The 14,477-nt window shown below is 32.3% G+C and overlaps 2 protein-coding genes across 2 annotated transcripts in view; one reads left to right on the forward strand and one right to left on the reverse strand.

Moving 5' to 3' along the window:
- LOC129218984 (uncharacterized) overlaps positions 1 to 14,477 on the forward strand; it is a gene marked incomplete in the record, with an annotated part of 259,059 nt that overhangs the window by 208,375 nt on the left and 36,207 nt on the right.
- On the reverse strand, positions 12,063 to 14,268 carry LOC129234179 (E3 SUMO-protein ligase PIAS2-like). The gene has a single exon (XM_054868091.1). It carries the CDS (start codon positions 14,076 to 14,078, stop codon positions 12,186 to 12,188), a length of 1,893 nt encoding a protein of 630 aa, XP_054724066.1. The 5' UTR covers positions 14,079 to 14,268; the 3' UTR covers positions 12,063 to 12,185.

A 14,477-nucleotide genomic window follows, 5' to 3' on the forward strand; every position in this document is an offset into this window, starting at 1 on the left:
AGTTTCGTACGATGTCTTACGTCTTCTCGTACCACAGTCGCTGTAAACGCGCCACTAATTTGATCAAACTTACAGGCTGTCCAATTTACCGTCTCAAGTGATCCCAGATATGCTCAATTTGTGACAAGTCACAAATCGCGGACCAGAGCATCACGCAGACCAGAGAAAGTGATAATGCGGAGGAGGAAATCTCTTTACACCTTTGCTGTGTTTTACCGAGCATTGTCATGTTAAAAAATGGTTCCTGGGAGCCCCGTCGTGAGTGCTGACACGTATGAGTTTGATCGAATATGAGTGGCATGTTTACAGCAACTGTGGCACGAGATGACGCAGGATATCTTATGTCTCAATGTCCGATTGTTTCGCTTCAAGTACATCGTACATTCACGCTAGAGGTGGCTTAACAGGGTACTTAAACCTCCATTTATTCGAGATTTTTCCAACCATAAATGATCAATTTGCTTTAATTTTGTAATCACTTTCTGATGTCAATTTTATCATCACGTGTGTAAAATTTAGCTTCATTCTAGCAATTTCTTCTTGGTGTAGCAATTTTAATGGCCAGTAGTGTATCTATGTACACTTATATATGCGTATATACGTCGACTATACACGTATATACTCAAACTGAGGAATGCATGTATATACTCGAGATACATGTGCAAACACGCAAAGTATGTTCGTTTTGCGCGTATATACTTGCGTATACACGTGACTCGTATATACACATATACACTCATATAGGCAATCACGTATACATGCTTATATGCTCGTGTATACACGAATATACTTGAGTAGGCACATGCATGCATGTATCTGATGTATACATGTATTTATTCATATATGAACATGTTTACTCTTGTTTACACGACACGTATATACTCGTGCATACCCGCATATACTCGTACATATACTTGTAACTATAAAAATAACCGAAATATACAAATAATAGGGTTATTTGTAACAGTTTTGCAGCTGTTTTTAACTATGACCACTTTACCCCATGCTATGACCACTTTCCCCCACCCCATGGGGTAAAGTGGTCATAAATACAAAGGGAAATGAAAATGTTATAAAACTACTTAAATCAATATTTTTTTTCCTGAAATTCAATGTACGTGTTCTTTAATAATGCAATGTAAAATAATAACAAAAAAAGTTGAAGTATTTAAAGAATTTATTGTATTTATTATCCACCTAAGTTGAAAACCTACGATTTTATGACCACTTTACCCCACCAGACCCTATTTAATGAGGGGCAATTCCATGGTGTCGGACGTAAAAAATGAAGAAAAATTTCTCAGTTTTAATTCCATTTAACAAATATAAATTGTTCCAAAATGATCAAATTTATTTACAAGACATTTACTACATCCCACTGAATAAAAAATCATGTTAGTTTTTCAAAATAGATCCCTAACGTATAAGTTAAAAAAATTTAAAGAGTTGGTGTCGGACGTAAACACAAATTGTAAAATTGATGGTTCACTTAAAAATTATTAAAAGTCTGTGAATTGGCTTACATTTTAATTTTAAAAACAGCATAATTCTAAAGTATACTTATGACTGAAGCATATTTCACAGTTTTCAAATAATATTATAAAGAATATAATTATTTAGAAAGAATTTTTAGCTTGCTGTCGGACGTAAATTGTTCATATTGGACGTAAACTATTGCTCTTAAATGTAAATACATAACAGTGATTACAGTTATAAATATGTAAATTGTAGTTTACATATACTGAAACAACATTTACCAAGTAACTTCAAAAGTAGGGTTGATTGGGGGAAGTGGGACACTGGGGTAAGTGAGTCGACCCCAAAAATTGAAATATCCATATGGTTTTTATACTTTTTTTACTTTGATCATGTCATGGTTCATCACAGTGATTAGTTTTGCATATATTTGGGTTAAGTGAATTTTTTTTCTAAGTCTGAGAACTTAGTCAAAAAAAAAAAGAAAATCTGAAAAATATTTTTTGGTGAGTTTAAGCAGCACTTTTCAAAGAAGTGTTTCTCGGTTAGCATTTATTTTTTTATGAACATTAAACATTCATGTACCATTAACTTAAAGTGCATACTGCACTCAGAATTTTTGAGTAAAATATTATTAAAAACTTTTAGAGGAGGGCCCCACTTACCCTGTAAAATTTCGCTATAAGAGGTCCCCACATTATGGGGTAAGTGGTTCCCCCATAACAGTGAGGATTTGAAAATCAAAAGCAACTCTGATGAAATATTTATGTTAGTGAAATACAAGACAACTATGATGACTTAGTAGGAATTGATAGTTCAGCAGCAAAAGCTGGTGATTAGTTATTTGTGAAACTTACCTGAAAGAAAACCATCAAGATTTATATGGGTTGAATGTTGATAATGGTTCTTCCTTAGCCAACGTTACATAGACACGGTCATTTAGTGTTTCCAATTTCTTTTTCCACTTATAGTTTTAGCAAATTTGCCAAAATTGATCTTAATCAACTGTATTACGTTCATTCAACACACCTTTTTTCAAAAGGGGTCCTACTTACCTCTATCAACCCTAAATGTATATACAATAAGTTCACTAAATTGTTTTTTATGCATGTTTCACTTTAACTTTGAAATTAAAGGCAAAAAAAGGAGAAACACAGTTGAAAACATATGTTGTTTAAAGGAATATAACAGTGTCGGACGTAAATGGTGTCGGACGTAAAAAAAAATTTACGTCCGACACCTAGATTTTAGTAAAAAATATTCACTTGTTACAAAATGAAAATAGGTTACATCAAAGAGATTGAAATTCCTACTTTGTACCCAAAAATACATGTATGTAGCTTTAAAATTATTGGCTCAGCATAATTAACTGCACATTTTGGTGTCGGACGTAAAACACTTGGTGTACCCCAGAGGAATTCTTTTACAAATCAAAATGAATTATATTTTGACAAAGTTTTTCAACATCACCAGCAACACATTGTACCTTTAAATGGTTATTCATCTCAATTCATAATATTGGTATCTATATTTTGGAAAAAACAGAACTTCTTTGAGAGTCACCAAATATGGTTTGAAAATACTCAAGATGTTGACCTTGGTTTAACCTGCTGTAACTTATTTATAACTGAAGTGATCAAATTTTATACAGGCATTTCGAAATATACAACTCTTTACCTTTAAAATGACACCTCATTGTTTAGAAATTTTAATTTTGAAAATTTGATCATCTGGTTGACCTTATCATGGAATTGCCCTGAAGGCACTTTTAATATGAATTAAAGTTGTTATATATATAATACTAGTAATTTTATGAAATATAATAAAACTTTTTTACATTAATGATGTATTAATGCATCATAAAAATATAGTACATAACATTTTGGTTATTTTTAATAATAAATGAACAATATTACTGAAATTAATATGATATTTGTATTGAAAATACCGTAGTTGAAAAAATAAATGTCCAAAATATCATGATATTTTCAAAATAGATATTGGATATACATCGGCGAACCCTCTGTAGATAAACATAGATCATATTCATTTTTTTATTTTTATTTTTTAGAATGATTCATTTTAAATTAATAACAATGATTATTGATGTAGATAAATTTACGATGTTAAATGGAAATGCCAATTACGTTTCTCAAAATAGATAACATTTTCCATTTTAAAATTCAACTATTACAGTTACAATTTTTTAAACTATTCGGTATTCGGCCGAATATTTGGTTCAAATTTTAACCGAATATTCGGTAATCGGCAAACTATAGTGTTCCGTGCATCTCTAGCTAAAAAGGGTTTTGGATGATAGAGGTTTATTAAATGTTCTTTATGTGGAATGGACAAAACATTTTCCATTTGTTTCCAAAAATATAAACTGTTAACTGTTGGGTAAACATAGAGACAAAAGCGTCAACTTTCAATAAATACAATTTTATTAGACTTTTCCAATGAAACACCTTTTTTCTCTTCATACAAAAGAATTCTTTAATGATCTCTAAACTAAAATATTTAACAGCTTTAAATGATCTATAACGAATTAAAATGGAGGAACAGATTAATAAAAACTTGATTCTTCGAAAGCAACTTACATTTTTTACATTCCATGGTCTCAACTTCAAGAAGTCCTTGATTTACAGTATCAAAGTATACATTTGAATATGGCTTTTATTGGAGGTTAAAAGAGTACAACTACAAGAATACCGTATTTTATAACAGTATTTTTCCTCCTTTTTATTATTATTATTATTTATATTTTCATTTTTTGGTCATGCATTTTTAAAGTAACATTTTCCAATTTAAAATAAAATGTTACATTTCAATGCATTGTACGTGTAATAGCCTACAACACTGATATAAAAGTAATCTATAAAATAAAACCAATAAAATAGTAAATGTAGTTAGTTTCAAACAAATATACAAAATGTTTTTAACCACATATTGCAGCAAATAGTTTTACAAAAATAAAACACTAGCATGATGAAAAACAAGCACAGTATAAATAGTAACTTTTTCATTTTATAAATGAAAAAATAAATAAAAATATAAAAATTAATTCACCAGGTTTTGGGAAGGAAAAACCTTTAATTATTGTGCTACTGGTCATGAAATTTTTAAGATCATAATACAAAAAATCTTATATTAGACTAAATATCTTAATCTACCTCTCTTCTGTATGAAGAAGTGTGCACAATTTTATAAATTTGACTTAGTACAATGTGCTAGATGTAATGGCATCACTACAAGGAGGGGGGGGGGGGGCGGAACGCCCCGGGTGTCACCCATCTGGGGGGTGACACCTTAAGTGTAATTGCAAGTTTTTGAGAAATATGCACCTAAAATGCATTTTTAAGACTCCAAATTTGGAAAAAAAATCCGGACCCCCCCCCCCCCCCCCCACTTTTATATCTTTCTTGTACATTAGCCCACTTAAAATTTTGAAAAACACAAATGTTGTCGTTTCTGAAAATTGCATGAATATCATGTTTTTATGTTCCTATATTTTTTTCTTCTTTTGCGCATATAAATTGGAGGGGGGAGGGAGGGTGAGACCACAAATAACCGCCCCGGGTGCCACCCATGCTGGGTGCGCCACTGCTAGATGATAAATGTAATTTTAAGATGCTCTTCTACCAATGACAGTTTAGTGCCCAGTTTTACTAACTCCATTTTTATAATGAGAAAAAAAAACTGAAGTCTTTTTTTTATATAAATATTATCTTGGTTCTTTCCTTTTGCACAACTGTAGGCGTGTCTCTGATAACAGATCAGCAATATTCAGCTAGCATACCATACTTCCATTCATTGTTCACTAAATCACTTTTCAAACAAAGAGTTGTTTTGGTGAAACCATCCTCTCCCTAATTAAGTTAAGGTTTTGAGGAAAGGAGTCCAGATATCAGGCTAAAAAGTGTAATTTTAGTGATATCGCTCATTTGGAAGAAGAGTGCCACAATATGAAGAAACAAAATTTTACAGGAGACGCGTTGAAGTTTAAGTCTTCAGGAAATTTGCTGTGCTCTCCAGTGGTTAATATTAGAACAAAAATATTTCTCTATTTTCCGAAGAAGATAACATCATTTGAACACCTTTGAGTGAAAAAAAAAATCAGAAAATTAAAAATTTCGTTTTGTGGCACTTTTTTGAAACGAGCGATATATTGCAATTTATAATACAAAAACATTTCACCACATGACACCAAACCCCCAGCAAGATCTTCAAGGTTTTCAGCTTTCTCATTTGCAAGTATGGGCACTTATATGAATGACAATCAGGCTTCTCTTTTGATTTTTGGCAGACTATTTTTGAACTCTACTCTACATCAAGGAAGACTGCTTTATTTGTGGACTAATAAAACCTTTTCTTGTACCTTCATCTCACTTAACATTTTTTCTGGGGTTTAAGAAAGTCACTCCTCTGTCTAACAAAGGGGTAGGCAAGTAATTTTAGTTGGGGTCCAGATACTTTTTATCAAGGTCCGAAAAAACCCCGGATCTTCTATAACAGTGTTTCTTAAATTGTGTTCCGCAGAACCTCAAGGGTTCCGTGAAACTAGCATTCTTTTGTGAAGTTGAAATTTTTCCGTTAAAAAAATGTCGATGAAAATAAGGTTTGATTAAACCTTGATGTCTCAGTCATTACATTTTGATTTTGTCCGTGCAGGAAGCAAAACTTTTATTGAAGCGATATTGGATGGTACTATTACCGTTTGCATCTATATGCATATTATGTGGTGTGTAAAACTTGGTTTTCAACATTTAGTGAAAAAAAATTAATAACACAACAGTCCTGAACCTAACATGAGAATTCAGAATTCAAATTTCATATGTTAAGCCTAACGTTAACTTTTGAAGTTACTTTTGAGGATAATAAGTATTATTTAAAATAATTTTAATTTTTTTTTTTGCTAGTTTATCACTTTTAGTATGTTACATTTAAACTATACTGAAGGAAAAACAGGGGGGGGGGGATCCACAAAAAAGTGCACACCAAAAGAGTTCCACTTACCAAAGAAATTAAGAAACGCTGTTCTGTACACTAACCATTAAAAACTTTTATCAATGATACAATTAGGCCGAAAATCCTAGAAAAAATAGTACCTGAGATATTATTGACTACATAAATATCAGCATCAACCATCAAAGGTGCAATGGTAGAAGAATGTCATGTTGCATTTTAATAAGTGGTTTATTATGTGATAAATATTTAGTGCCAAGTTTTATCTTGTAAGCAGCTACGGATTTATGGAAAAAAGAAAGAGAAGAAAAGGCAAACTGGATACTTGGGGAAAAAAGAGTGCGGTAAACAAAAAATAATTGCAGGTTTGTTACTTTCAGCCAAAAATATACAAAACACATTTTCATTTAAAGGACACATTTCATGTTGTAGAGCGTAGGTTCAAATCATTGTAAGTTCACACAGACTGAGCAGCATGCTCTGCTGAATGCCATTTACTCTGCTGAATACCACCTACTCCATAGCACACCAAAACCTCTAATTAAGTATATTTTTTGGAAAATACAATGAAAGAATTCCTGGCATTAGATGTGGATATCAGCGATTGATTGTATGTGACTCAAAATGAAGAAAGAAAAAAAAAATCATAAAGAAGACGTTTACTTTGAATTGTTTTTAATTATGAAATTAACTGAATGCATTTTTTTGCATCTGTAACAGGAATTAGAATTTTTCCTTTCAAGGCATTTTACATTAATTTTTTTAATAAGGGTGATTACTTTTTGGTATTATTCCAAATCACCATTACAAATACGTACTATTGTCCCTCTTAAATAATATTTTAAGTAATACTAAAATTTAAAGATGGAATCTAGATTTAAAACATTATTCATTCAATATGTGTGGAGTTTTTAGTGGAATGAAACTGCAACTAAGCAGATATTGAGAAATTAAGCAGTTATTAAGAAATGGATTACATTTTGTGACAAAAAACAAGACACAAAACACAAAGTTTTAGAAAATGGTAGCAGGAGTTTTCTTTCTTTTTTTTTCAGCAGTCTGCGACATAGATTAAAAAATCAAAATGTTCTGCAAGGTTAACGAAACTAGCATTAGGTTAGTCAAAATACCAAGTTACAAATGGATAACTGGAATTGCACTGGATTGATTTCTGTATTTTGTTGTATTGAAGAAGCAAACCAGCTTCACAAATGCCAGAGGACTGCAAACTCAGCTTCTTGCCTTTGCTTGTTTTATTTCTTTTACTTGCTGTTTCCCTCTGAACTGTATTTTTCTAATTTAGTTTTGATGAGAGTGTGCCAGATAGCGATAAAAAAAATTTCTCCAAAAATAGTTCACAGATCTCTTCAAGAATCTGTAAAGGGAATTGCTGTTTCTGCTACCAAGACAATAGATAATAAAATGTTCAAATAATATTACAGTAGAAGACCGTTATAGCGCGCACCTTGGGACCAGAGCTTTTGCATTATACAGGTTTCTGAATTATATAGGTCATTTCACAACTTTTGAAGCTAATATTCAGAATATATCTATATATTAGCACTTCAGAATGAGTTTTATCTGCAATGAGTATTAAAGCACTAATATGAGTTAGTCATTCACAAATAAATAGGTTTCACAATCAAAAGAAAGCAAATTATCCTGCACTTCTGCTAGCTTCATGGTTTGCATAACAGCTGCATTTTAAAGAGCCATCTGGTATTTCCTGTTCACTGTGAGCACTAATTTTCTTTTAAAAGCTTTGAATTAAGATGGAAAGATGAACATCGGTTCCAAAATTTAATTTGCCTAACAATTTTTATGTTTGCAAGAGGGATTTTTTTTAACTTCAAAACTTATTGGTTACTTCTGAAAAGTAGTGCGGTTTATAGAGAACTGTGTTATATAGGCCGGCGTTATAATGGCATTCTACTGTACTATGTTTTTTTTCCCTTCTAAGCACAAAGCTTGGAGAAAAGCCATCCTTCCAACTTTAAAACTAAAACTTAAATTTACCTCCCCCCCCTTTTTCTGAGGGGCAGGGAAACTGCATTATATTGCTGTAATTTAATAACTTACTGTATTATGTTGATGTAACTTAATAACTAACTGTATTATGTTGATGTCACTTGAAATGAGAAAATAGTACATCTCCCTTTCATACTTAAAAATGTATGTTTCTTAGTTTCTTAAAATTTTCACATGAGAATGAAAATGTTTATTAAACATGCAGACTTTTTACCTCCCCCCTCCCACCCTTACATCATAAGATTGTGGTGTTATCTGCCATAAGTCGAAATGTTTGAAAATAGGAAATACAGAACAATTCTGTAGAAATGATTTCAAATGCAAAAACTGGCGAAAAACACCAAAAAATGTGAAAATATCCAACTTGCTTTTTGTGTAGCAGGTCACATACTGCTCTTCACAAAAAATGTCCCAATTGTGCCCCAGCAGCCAGAGTTTTAGAAAGTGTTGCAAGGCCCTATATCGGCAAATTTCACACATGTCTTGCACCGCTACAATATAATTGTCTATATGTACTATATATTTTTTAAGGTAAACAATATAGTAAGCTAACTATATAAAAGTATCTGAGCACAGAACTCAAAACTAGCATGTATGAGTCTATATTATCTAGCTATAGGTTTATATTTTTAATTTTTAGTAATAAATGTCTACAATTGCAATGTTAAATAAAACATGCAATTTTAAAAATGTTTCATATGCATATTGATTTTTTTTAAATCATTAATTAGCATAAAATTCCATCACCTGCAATTATCTTTTTCAATCATCTGTTAAAGTTTGTAATTAACATTTGCTTAAAAGAAAAAAAAATACCAAAAATTTTATTTAAAAAAAAGGTAGGGCAGAAGAAAAATAACTAGGAAATGATTTTACTTGATAAAAGCTTCTTCAATTCGAGCAAACATTTTTACACCAATTTGAATCGACTAGAAAAAGAAGAGATACAAAAAATACCCCTTTTTTATAGCTCAGAGCTTTGTACTGTATGCAATACAGAAAAGTATTAGTAAAATGACCAACTAGAAAAAGATAGAATAATTACAGCACTAAAATCAGTCCATATTATATTTTTGTGCGAATTTTGCTTAAAGTAGAGAAAATAATTCGGATTGAAAACTGTAGATTTCTATGGAAAAGTCTATTTCTTTTTCTTTCTTTTATGAATCGTATCCAGGTTTAATTTTTTTGGGGACCCCATTTTGTGAAAAGCAAAATATTTTTGTGAATTTCTTTTTTTTTATAAAAAAGAAATCATTGTGAATTTCCTTTTTTTTTCCTGGAAAAAAAGGTATATCAGATAAAAATTTAAAAGTATGCAGCTGTTAAAAATCTTGATGTATTAATAGTTTTTTCTCAGAAAAATCTCTGATATGACACATAATATTTTTAAATCACTAAAAATATTGAAAAAAAAAGTATTAATTCAAAAATGGATTCCTGGAGAAAAAAAAAAAACCTTCAAATTTGTTTCAATAAGGATGCAATAAAGTTTGTGATTAAGTGTTTTATTGTTTTTAAAGCTAGCCCCTAGCCAGTTTTCCAAAAAATACGCAGCTACCAATAAATTAAGTACTAAAGTTAAATTAACAATAAATTATCAGAATAAATAACAAAATTAGTCCGTCCTAAGCCTGCGTATATCATTACATCCTTGCAAATGATTGAAATATTAGCAGGATGTAAGAAGATTGATATCTCTAACACAGTCATTTATTTGAAAAAGTTGACTTTAAAATTAGTAACTAACTTACATGTGACATGATTGCCAAATTAAGACAGATTACATGAAAACAATCTCAAATTTGAGTAATTCTCAACATTACTTGACTTTTAAAAAAAATCAAATTTCATGATTTTTCCAATTTATCTTGCCATTCTAAATGACTTTAATTAACTTATTACATTAATTTTATTTTCAAAAAGCTTAAATTTTAAGATAAACAATGGAAAATTTATATATTTTTTTCAATTGATATTGGCTTGAATCAACACGGATATGGGATGTAAATATGGATTAAAATTTTTCAGTAGGCGTGACAAAATTATGCATGTGCTGCAACCTATTAATTACACAATATGAAGTATGAGAAAGGAATTATTAAGGTCCAGACAGCAAAATTAAAATAAACCAAACAAAAGAAATGTGCTTAATAGAAGCGGATGTAATTGGAAATTCATATGCATTAATCACGACTAACCAGTAAAAATAATCCAAATGCCTCAATTTAAAACCTAATCTGTAAAATTTTTGCCAAGCATGTATGTTTTAGAATTCAAAGTCCATGATCAATTAATTATCAATAGGGAAGTTTTCGATTCTTCAATTTTATTTTTATATGATAGAGTAACATGTATGAACATCATAGGTGAAAAATGATACGATAAGTAGCTTTTTTAAAATTAATTTTTAAAGTTCTAGCGATTGTGACATCAAATGGCACAGGAAATGACGTCATGCGCTCTTCCGTCACGGGAGAAGCTGAAGGAAGTGCAGTTAGCTTTTGTTTAACTCCTCGCGTTTCTGAAACATTAAACCTCTCATCCTCTCGGAAATATCTGAATACCATCATTGATGTTACTTGAGGAAGATTATTAGATTGTGCTTTAACGATTCCGGCCTCCATAGTGTGTTTAAAAGGATTATTGAATTTCTAAAAAATAAAAATATCGGCACGCTCAAAATGTCCGTAGCGAAAACAAGGGATCTTCGGCGGAAGGCTGCTCATTAGTGCCTTGTGAAGTAAGCTCGTAATGTTTCAGAAGAGTGCACTTTTGCGCGTGGAATTTTAAAAATTCATTAAAAATCAACCATGGTGTTTTAAAATTCGGCGATGGTGAATTTTTTAGTTTTGAGGGTCAATTAACAATATTCAATAGTCAAAATAGGAACATTTAATATGTTGCAACTTCCCTATTCCCATGATTTTTGAGCAGTTTTTGCCGAAAATCCAGACTTTCCATTACCAAATTCAATCATAGCTGAAATTTATGATTTTCCAGGTGTAAGAGGAAGTCTTCAAAGGTTAAAACACCACTTTTATGATGTTTTAACCTTCGAATTCTTACCCAATTTGGTTCCCCAGCTTTTTGATGGAATTTTGCTGTTTTGATAAAATTCCGGGAGAGATCTACTTCAATGAGGCATTGCGGAGCTGGCATTAAATTTCAAAAGTCTCCCAAACAAATTCAGAGTCCACAGCTATGTAAAAGGACTCGGTACCTACGTATAATATTTCATCAAACATTTTCAACAAAATCAATATTTTGATCGACGGCCAATGGTGGAGTCGCTAAACTTGCCCTTCTCATTTTGAAAAACTTTCTGATGAAGATTTATGCCAGAATTCTAAGATTTAATTTTTTATTTGGGGATAGTTTTGCTTTTGACAAGAAGGGTCAACTGAATAAGACATAAATCCCAAGGATTCTGTCAAACCAAACCCATGCTTGCAGTTTACTTTTACTAGTTTTATTAATTAAAAAAGCAATAAAATTGCTTTTTATTACATGTACTACAAATAACATTTTTCACCCTTTTAGATAAATTTCACCAATTTCTATAAAATTTATTTTATGATTTAAAGACCATTAGCACAATAAGTAAGACAAACTATGTTACAAATTTAATTAGGAAATGCGTATTCAATACTTACATTCATAATTCTTTTATCCAATTTGACAAACAAATAATAAATAGAAATGACTGTGGAAAGTTACTCTAACGATATAACATCTGGTGCTTCTTTTTGTTCATATTCTCTAAGTTTATGCGGTTCAACAGGTGTTTCTAACAGAGAGAAAAGATCAAATCCATTGTAAGACGACATATGTTGGTTATGTAGTAAATTTTGAGTCTCTTGGTACGAACTAGACAGCGATTGACTGTAAGCTGCTGCTTCAGATGGTGGATACTGGGAAGATGAAATCGGTAAGTAATGCGATGTTCCTAAATTTGCAGCCGATGAAGATGTCGAGGGCAGGGAAGGATCTGGAACACCCACATTGATATCTGGCAAAATACAGACTGGTTCTGCAGGTTCATTTGGCAAAGCAGAAGGCATACAGAGAGTTTCAGAACCCATCGGAGTTATGGTCGAAGGAGGAGCATACGTTGAAGTCACCGGAATAGGGAGGTTCGAAATTTCATTCGGGTCAATGGGCAAATACACAACAGGTGGTGTGACATCGCCATTTGTCACGAGTGGTATATTTTCTTGTTGAGGTTTTACATCATACGGCCAATATTCTTCCGAGTCGCTATCAGAGCTGACATCCACTATTTCAACAGCCTTTGGAGGTCCTTTTTCAACTACTGCCTTTTTTGGTTCTTTTGGTTCCTTTACAGGTAAAATTGGAGTCCAGGAACCATTTTCATTAAATTCTACTTCTGAACACTCTGGTGGCACTCTTGTAGCAATGTCCATGAATAGTCCATCGATAACTAAGCTTTTGAATACCGCAGGTTTATCACAAACGGGGCAAACCCACTTGGGTTTCTTTTCATTCATTTGAATGTATAAAGATGCATCAAAGCATTGGAGGTGATTGCATGTGATGGCGCGGCAAGGCATTTCCATTTTAATTTTGCCAAGGGGGCACAGCAACGATCCACGCAAACTTGTCATGGCGATTTCCGAATCTTGACCTTGTTGTAGTTTTTCTTTTATCATAGCTGTTGTGTGATCAGGATTTCCCACTCCATTCGCTCTTAATCGTTGGAGGAGCGTTTGAGAGCTCAACTGGCGAGCTATATACAGAGCAACAGCGAAAGAACGACCATATGTTGTTGCCCAAGAAACATTCACCAAATTGTTAACAGTAGGAGAGAGTTTAGTGCAGTGAGTTATGTTCACAGGCTTACTCGGTCGCTTTGGTTCAACACCAGGTCTATTGGTAGGAATGGGATTTGGTAACGTTACGTTCTTTCCATTCACTTTAATGGAGATACTAGGAGGAAAATTATCTTCTTGCTCACAGCTGGTATCCAACGAACAAAATCGCAATAAAATTTGGCATTCAAAGTTACCAGTAGCATCTCTCGAAACCGCTATTTCATGAGCTTGCTTTGGTGTGAGAGTAAAATAGTAATTAGTTTCTTGGAATCTTTCAGCAACATCAGCAACTAAACTACACGGTCGCATTAACACATGTAACACGTCATAGAATGGCAATTCTTTGAACTTCACATCAATGTATGGAGAAAAGCTTGAATGGGAATTAGCTGTCTGGATCGGAGGCATATATGGCTTACCAGAAGAGTAGCTTGCAATAGGTCCTTGATTTACAGTAGGCCTAATGGTGGAATTGCAATGAGCAGGATAATTATTATTCATGGAGGAATCGTAGTGGGGCATCGGACGGTCATTTACATTTCTATCCCCTACTTCATAGCTATTTGTTCTTACTATCTGGTTATGATATCGTCGACCATGGAGTTCACGAACTTTCATATCCACAGCTGGAGATTTGATTTTAACTAAGTCCAACGCACGCCCTTGCAGTTCTTGTTTCTTCCCAGTTTTGTTTCTTCCAGCGAAACCTAAGAGAACTTGTAAATCACTCACTCTAAAGTTCATTATCATATTTCTTAAATCGGATTCTGCCATTTTAGTTAAAATCCCAATGTAAACAATGTACGTAACCAATGTTTCACAGCTTCCACAGAATGATTACAGTCCTCGTTTTCATAATTAGTTCCAAATGAAGCAGTTAAAACATCTTATTAGGGGATTTATTTAAAATATTTGTAATGTGAAAACTATTACTTGGAATATTACTAACACAAACAACTCACAATCGTACGTACTGCCACTCTAGAAAATAGTATTGTAATTGTCAGTTACGATTTCGAAAGCAGCTAGAGTTGTGAAAACTTCCGCTGGAGGCGCTACTTTTCTCATGATTGCGATAAATATTATTTTTAAAGTTAAAACTTAAAAACTAGGAACTTATATAAAATGAAGAAAATAGTTTCAGATTGAAAAGTTTATTATAACATATTTTTA

The sequence above is a fragment of the Uloborus diversus genome, chromosome 1 (genome assembly GCF_026930045.1).
Source record: "Uloborus diversus isolate 005 chromosome 1, Udiv.v.3.1, whole genome shotgun sequence".
NCBI classification, from domain to species: domain Eukaryota; kingdom Metazoa; phylum Arthropoda; class Arachnida; order Araneae; family Uloboridae; genus Uloborus; species Uloborus diversus.

Coding starts and splice junctions, on each gene's coding strand:
- LOC129234179 (XM_054868091.1), bottom strand. CDS start 14,078: ATGGCAGAATCCGATTTAAGAAATATGATAATGAACTTTAGAGTGAGT.